This window comes from Chenopodium album, chromosome 14 (genome assembly GCF_948465745.1).
Source record: "Chenopodium album chromosome 14, dcCheAlbu1.1, whole genome shotgun sequence".
Taxonomy (NCBI): Eukaryota; Viridiplantae; Streptophyta; class Magnoliopsida; order Caryophyllales; family Amaranthaceae; genus Chenopodium; species Chenopodium album.
In genome coordinates, this window is record NC_137847.1 from 892,921 (window position 1) to 901,281 (window position 8,361).

Consider the following 8,361-nt stretch of genomic DNA (forward strand, 5'->3'; position numbering starts at 1 on the left):
TATACCTCGTGTAATATTATACTCCCTCTGTCCTTTAAAGATTATTACGTTTATACTTTAGCTATTATAATCCTCATAATTTCTTTCTTTTATTTAATACCTCATAAAATAAATTCAGACAAACAAAAGGAAATTAATGGAGTAATATTTAAAACCGTAAAAAGTAAAATCGATTAAAAAAAAAAAGAACAGAGCGAGTATATATATACTAGGATACTATTAAGAGGCCCCAGAAGTTCATTTTTTTGCAGCACCCTTCTCTTCTTTATCATCCCATTTTACAGAAAGATAGAAGAAAGAAATAGAGCAAAAATCTTTACCTTAAATTTGAAGACTCTTCTTTTCTCTCTTAAGAGGATGTTTGATTCCATTACTATTTCACACCTCAAGAACAAGTTTCCCAGATTCTCTTCACTTTTACACTCTCTTATTTACTCACTTAAAAACCCTTCAAAATAAATAAATCTTTCCAAAATGTTTATCCTCTTCTTCTTCTTCATCATACACTAAAAAACTTGTATTTTTAGCCCATTTTTTCTTACCAAAATAAATCAGTAAAATGTTCACTTCATTGCTAAATTTAGTAATATTATCATTCAACATCCTCTGTTTCTTCTTCTTGTTGTTATCATCATCTTCATCATCCCATGTTTTAGCCTCAGATTATGAAGCATTGCTTACTCTTAAGCAAGGTTTTATTGACACAAACCCTTCATTAGATAGCTGGAATTACTCGAATTCGAGCTCGGTTTGTTTTTGGAAAGGAGTTAAGTGTCTAAATGGGAGAGTAATCTCATTAGACTTAACTGATTTAAACCTTGAAGGCTCTGTTTCCCCTGTTTTAGCCACCTTAGATAGCCTCATTCATATCTCCTTAGCAGGAAACAACTTCTCTGGTAGACTCGAACAAGTCGTACTTGATAACATAGAAAATCTTCGCTTCCTCAACCTATCTAACAACCTCTTCAACGGTGGGTTGGAGGGTTTGAACTTTTCATGTACGCCGAATTTGGAAGTCTTTGATGTGAATAACAATAACCTTAGTTCACCTCTTCCTTCAGGGGTAACAAGGTTGAAAAAACTAAGGCATTTAGATTTGGGAGGAAACTATTTCTTTGGTGAAATCCCAAGAATTTATGGTGACATGATCTCCTTAGAGTATTTGTTTCTTGGAGGAAATGATCTTCAAGGAAGTATCCCAAAAGAGTTGGGTAACTTGACAAATTTAAGGGAGCTTTATGTAGGGCAATACAATGTGTATGAAGGTGGCATTCCTAAGGAGTTAGGGAAGTTGGTTAATCTTGTTCAATTGGATGCATCAAGCTGTGGATTATCCGGTCCGATACCGAAAGAGTTAGGGAATTTAGCATCCCTTGATACACTCTACTTGCATATGAACCATCTTTCAGGAACTATCCCTAATGAATTAGGGAACCTCACAAGTTTAGTTAATCTCGATCTTTCGATTAATGAGCTTAGTGGGGAGATACCTCAAGAGTTTATCAACCTTAAAAGCCTCAAATTGTTCAATCTTTTCATGAACAAGTTACATGGGTCAATTCCTGATTATGTGGCTGATGGTTTGCCTAGCTTGGACACTCTCAAGTTGTGGAAGAACAACTTCACTGGTGAGATACCGCGATTTTTAGGCCAAAATGGGAAGCTTCAAGAGCTAGATTTGTCATCAAATAAACTCACTGGTACTATCCCTTCAAATTTGTGTGATTCTAACCAACTTAGTGTCTTAATTTTGATGAATAATTTTCTTTTTGGACCAATCCCTGAAAATCTAGGCTCTTGTACTAGTCTTGTTAGGGTAAGATTAGGCCAAAATTACCTTAATGGTAGTGTCCCAAATGGGTTGGTCTACTTACCCAAACTTAACTTGTTAGAGCTTCAAAACAACTATCTTTCAGGTAATTTGCCTGAAAATGTTGATCCTGTGTCATTCAATCCTGCTAAATTAGATCAAATCGACGTGTCGAATAATCAATTATCAGGGCCTTTGCCTGTTTCATTGTCCAATTTTACTTCAATTCAATTTCTTTATTTTGAGGGTAACCAATTTTCTGGTCCAATTCCACAGTCTATTGGTCAGCTTAAGCAAGTGATTAAGCTTGATCTTAGCAAAAATTATCTTTCTGGGTTAATCCCTCTTGAAATTGGAAATTGTGTTCATCTTACATATCTTGATCTTAGCCAAAATAATCTTTCTGGGTCAATTCCTCCTGAAATTTCTAGTAATCGAATTTTGGGTTACTTGAATTTGTCTAGGAATCACATAAATGGTACGTTACCCGTGTCGATAGGGTCTATGAAAAGTCTTACGAGTGCTGATTTTTCCTTTAATGACCTCTCGGGCGAACTGCCCGAATCAGGGCAATTTGCCGTGTTTAATGCCTCATCCTTTGTGGGTAACCTGTTACTTTGTGGGTCGTCTTTGAATAACCCTTGTAACTTAACCCTGGTTCCAACTCCAAGTAGGAAATCGAGTAGTGGTGAGTTTAAGCTCATTTTTGCTCTTGCCCTTTTGGTTTGCTCCCTAATTTTCGCGGTGGCTGCGGTTATCAAGGCAAAATCCTTTAAAAAGAGGTCAGATTCTTGGAAAATGACTACTTTCACGAAGGTGGAATTTAACGTCTCGGATATTCTTGAATGCATGAAGGATGGCAATGTGATTGGAAGAGGGGGTGCGGGGATTGTTTACCACGGTAAAATGCCTTGTGGGTCCGAAATCGCGGTAAAAAAGTTGTTAGGTTTCGGACCCAATAGGCACGATCATGGTTTCAAAGCCGAGATTGAAACCCTTGGACAGATAAGACATCGTAACATAGTCAGGTTGCTCGCGTTCTGCTCTAACAAGCACACCAATCTCTTGGTGTACGAGTACATGCGGAACGGGAGCCTTGGCGAAGCACTACATGGTAAAAAATTGGGAGGGTTCCTAGGGTGGAATATGAGGTACAAAATTGGAATAGAGGCTGCTAAGGGACTTTGTTACCTTCACCATGATTGCTCTCCTTTGATAGTTCACCGTGACGTAAAATCCAACAACATACTGTTGAACTCGCATTTCGAGGCACACGTGGCGGATTTTGGGCTAGCCAAGTTCTTGTCCGGGGGCGGCGCGTCAGAGTGCATGTCAGCAATTGCTGGATCATATGGCTATATAGCTCCAGGTATGTGACTATCATTCTCTCAATTGAGTGTTGCAGTTTAGCTCTTCCTAGCTTACAAATTTTTAATGTCCTTACATGATATAGTGGACTAATTAATTAAAAAAAAAATTAAGATTAATTGCTGCATAAATTCGTTAAGTTAGTTAATTAATTTATATGAAATGCTTATAGTGTGAGTGAACTTGTGAAGTTCTGTCAATTGGTCAGTAGTTTGTTAGTAAACAAAAGTGGCCCACTTTGGTTTATATAGTTTTTGGTAAATTGTGATTGTCTGCTGTTGGTAAACATGCCCAAAAAATAAACCAAAATAATTCTAATAATAATAATAATAATAATAAATTAATAATAATACTTGTACTCATATTATGGAGTACGAGTACTACTTATTTTTCTAGTTGTTGTGTGTATGCTATCATTACTGTATTTAAAATTACACAATATTTATGAAGATATTAACTGACAATGATTTTTAAACCTAAGTATTACTTCATCCTTTGTATAATACGGGGTAGCACTAGAAAATTAGAGTAACGTATTGTAATGCATGATATATAAAGAGTAACTTATACGAGAAATATAGAAGTGTTTATTTTGATCGTGTCAAGTGATTTAAATCCATATACATACATTTTCTTATAAATAAATCTATACTCACATTGTCGCTTTTTTTTCATGAAATGATATCACATCTACCTATTTTTGTATTTCATAATACATTAATACTCAATAATATTTTATTTTCTAAGTTTTATATTTTATAATAAAAGGATATAGCTCAGTTTTAATCAATACATGTTTTTTTGTCTTATATTCTCAAATTCTTTTCATACAATAATAAATTACTCCACTATTATGGCGGTAATTTTATTTTAATTTGAAGGATAAAAAGCATTCAACAATACTGTACACATTTATCGGGAGTGTAAAATTCCAAAACTGGGATCTATTTTGAACCTTACAAAAAGGCTGCTTAGCTGTTACATTGCATTGTACTCTCATTCTCAATGTCCAATGAATGCGACCAAACATTATCATTACTCTCATCATTAGCTCTATTTTAAACCTACCGTCACTCGCATCCCTAGATACACGCTACTAGTACAAATTACACTCATAATAATTAAGACTCTAGTTTGACATGATAAAACTGACCTAACTAAATACAAATACATATAAATATATATATACATACTCCGCAATATATAATTAGGATTGTGTACGTGTTATGCTTGATTTGAATCATCGCTAGTTATAAAATAATATAAAACGGAGGAAGTAATGGTTTAAAGCAATCGAGTTAGATTTTGAACTATTCATGCATAGTAATAGGTGTGGGACACATTTTAGTAATAGGGTAGTCCATGATTTGTCGAGGCTAAAGTGAAAGATGTGGGGGGGCTATATGTGATGAAATGTTGGTGAATTGTTAGGTGTCAGAGGAGCAAATATTTTTGGGGAGAATTTTATGGAAAACAGCTAAAGAATGAAAAAAATTATAAACTTAAAAGTAAAATCAAAATGGAAAAAAAAAAATAAAAAAAAAATAAATAAATAAAAAAGGAAGCAAAGCAAAGTTGACTGATTAGTATCTCTGGGCCAGTGTGACACTATCATCCATCGTGTGCTGTGAAAGTGAATACCACATGCACATATATTATCGTGCCCACTTCCCCCTTAATGTTTTCTCTTTACATAAAGAAATTAAAGTGCCTATTATGATTCTCCTTTTTTTTAATTACTCATTTTCGTCATGTACGTATAATACAACAACATAGTAGATGTGACTATCAAATTGTTTGGATTAGTTTTACGTTCAAATGGATAATATTTTGTATTTTGTAACAAGTTTAGTTGAGTTGGGTTGTGTGTGTTTGAATATAATGTTGTTTTATTGTATGTTAAGTTGACTCAGGGGTACCTATAAAGCTATAATAATATAGTAAATGTAACAATTTCGATTAGTTAAGTGTCTTAATTGTGCCTATATGTATGTTAAGTAGAATTTTCAGAAAAAAATAATAAATAAAATATCTACATAAATAGCAATTTTCGAGTTGGGTGTATTAAGAATCTAATCTGGTTGATTCGATGTGAATCTTTCGAGGATTCAAATATATGATTTTGTTTTCTAAAGTCTCGGACAGTTTTAGAATGCGACTTCTTTAATGTGTTTAGTATCCGATACTTGAATTTTTTAATGCATGATTCTTATTCATATTGCCGTCTTTTTTTGTAGTTGTATTATCTTACTATATGATATTATGATAGTATCTAACTTATCAATTAATTTGACGTGCAGAATATGCGTACACTTTAAGGGTGGACGAGAAGAGTGATGTTTACAGTTTTGGTGTGGTACTACTTGAGCTATTGACTGGACGTCGCCCTGTGGGGGATTTTGGAGAAGGGGTGGACATAGTGCAATGGTCAAGAGTTCAAACGAATTGTCGTAAGGAAAATGTGCCTCTTATCATTGATTCAAGGCTAACCGCGGTACCCCAAGACGAGGCGATGCATTTGTTCTTTGTTGCTATGTTGTGCACCCAAGAGAATAGTGTTGAACGTCCAACAATGCGAGAAGTGGTCCAAATTCTTTCAGAATATCCTTACCATGCTATGGGATATCAACCTGCTTCATCGACTTCATTACTCGTTAATAATAACAATAACAATAATACGAAGCAACAATCTAATGATGTTAAGAAAGGATAAAAGGATTGATCCAAATCATCATGAAAAACTTGTGGTATAAGGGTTTTTTTTTTCTTTTTTCTTTTTTTAATTTTTTGGGGAAATTTTTGAGAATTGTGTATGTCTAGAAATGTAGTTTTTTGTTATTATAGTCTTCTATTGTGAAAATTTAATATGTAACTTTTTATTTCTAGTTTCACTGTCTAATTAGATTTAGGCATAGAGTGAATATTGGTAATGGAATATATATAAATATATACAAAATAATTTTGATTCGACAAATGTTTATGGAGATGTCCTAGACTCTAAGCCCCTTTATTTTTTTGAACTTATTTTGAAAGGCACGACAACTACTATAGATGGGCACGAGCCATGCCATGTTAGTCCAAAACTAACGTTTAAAGATTTAAATCAAAATTTAATATTATTGTTCTGGTTAAATGAAATTAATAATTCATGATCACTAAAGATAATAACGTTTTTGTACACCACGGAGAAAATTAAAAACACAAGAGTATCAAAGAGAATTTCCCAATTACTTATATTACACAAAAAAAAAAAAAATGTTAAAATTAGATTTCTGAAGAGACTAATCTAGTATTGGACTAAATAAGGTGTTGGCTAAAATACAATGCAATTAGTTGGCCCAAAGTATGTAATAAATGGGCTTAGAAATACCCAACAAACAAAAGTAGAGTATTTTTTTTTTTGAGAAAAAGCTAGGAGTACCAATAATTAGGAATTGGACAAATTGTCCATGAGTACATAAGGAGCAACATCAGAAGGGCAATGATGTTCCCAAACTTGCTCAAAACCAAAGGGTACTAACCTAGCTAGATGGTGTGCAACAAAGTTCCCATCTCTACGAACATGTGACCAAGACACAAAATTGAAATCTTTACAAGCAAACATGATATCATCTAAAACAGAATCGAGGTCTGAGAGAAAAATAGCAGCCTTTGAAAGCCTATTGATGACAAGTTGACAGTCGGATTCCACCACCAGATTCTTCATCCCAAACCTGCGAGCAAGCTTCAGGCCTAGAAGAATGGCTCTACCTTCTGCAATTTCTGGTGACCATCTAGCACGAGTTCTTCTTGTTGTTGCAAACAGAACGTCCCCATTCTCATCACGAGCCACAGCTCCCAAACCCACCCAACCTTCATCTTTTAAACAAGCATCGCAATTAATTTTGACAAAATCAGAGGGGGGAGGACTCCATTTCTTCGGGCTGCTCCTCTTCTTTACACCCACCCCACCATAAATCTTCGTTAAGTACTTGAGGCAGTCATCCATGATTCTCTGAACTCTCATCTTCACAGTCAGGTGAGGCACATTCTTAGCATTGAAGACTTTGTCGTTTCGCCTACCCCAAATAAACCAGAGCAAAGCAGCACCTCGCAGACACTGTAATACCCCGAATTTTAGAAAATATTTTGGAAAGTTCCTAATGTATTTAACTTGGAGCCAAAATGAGATTTAAATTTTGGCGCCAAATATAAGTATTTAATCATTTAAATAACTAATTATTTTCGGATTTATAAATTAATAATATAGGTTTAATTATCTTTTAAAGGTCGGTCCATATTTTGTACTAACTATTTCAAGAGAAATATCTAATGTACATTAAGTATTAACTAATTTTGATATTATCTAAAATATTTATTTAATTATATTATTATGATTTTCGATTTTATTTAAAAAAAAAAAAAAAAAAAAAAAAAAAAGGATTTGGCCGTGAGAATTGAAGGTAGTATTATCTTCAACTAACTTTATATGATAAAATCTCCTAATCTTCTTACTTCCTTATTTCCCTAAACATTTAACACTTATCTTATTTTTTTCTCTAATATCTTTCATTAGTTTCTTTTCCACATAAATTAACCTAGACTAAATTTCACTCATATTCATTTAACAAACTTACATTTATCATGTTCCCATGTTAATCTCAACCCTCCTTTAACTCTATCTTACTACCCCTTAAACACTATAAATAGACCCTCAACCCTTCACAAGTCCTCACACCAAAAATCAGAAAATTCTTTACTCTACTCTCAATTTCAAGCCCTTCTCTATCCCTTTCTTGTTTGCTCAATTAAACACTACAACCGCACCACCATTTTTGCCGACCAAACATTACCTTTTTCCGCCACCTTTTGTTGCCTCTAAACCATCCTGCTGCCGTGACTTGCTTTGCTAGAAGGTGGACTTAGCATTTTCTTTCTTTCGCCTTCTTTTTTTTTTTTTTTGCAGCAAGAATTCTAGTACTATAATGATGACTCTTTACTCCCTTACACCATCATCATCATGAGTATTATCATTATTTTCAATATTATTAATTTAAGATACTAATGATACCAACGTTACACTTCCATACTAATGTTATTATTCTTAGTAATAACATAAGCTATTTTTCAATTTGATAAAGTTAATATTTCGGTAGTTTATGCACAAATAGAGTATTATTCATAGTTTTGTGTTAGTTTTGTTA

General features: G+C 33.7%; 2 protein-coding genes across 2 annotated transcripts; one reads left to right on the top strand and one right to left on the bottom strand.

Annotated features, from left to right (window-relative positions):
- Positions 1 to 247: 247 nt before the first annotated feature.
- Positions 248 to 6,155, top strand: LOC145579762 (uncharacterized). Its single transcript, XM_081637003.1, has 2 exons — positions 248 to 3,179; positions 5,479 to 6,155. Exons 1-2 carry the CDS (start codon positions 560 to 562, stop codon positions 5,889 to 5,891), a joined length of 3,033 nt encoding a protein of 1,010 aa, XP_081493129.1. The 5' UTR covers positions 248 to 559; the 3' UTR covers positions 5,892 to 6,155.
- Positions 6,156 to 6,605: 450 nt separating this feature from the next.
- On the bottom strand, positions 6,606 to 7,184 carry LOC145579670 (uncharacterized). The gene has a single exon (XM_081636907.1). The coding sequence runs from the start codon at positions 7,182 to 7,184 to the stop codon at positions 6,606 to 6,608; it is 579 nt and encodes a 192-aa protein (XP_081493033.1).
- Positions 7,185 to 8,361: the final 1,177 nt, after the last annotated feature.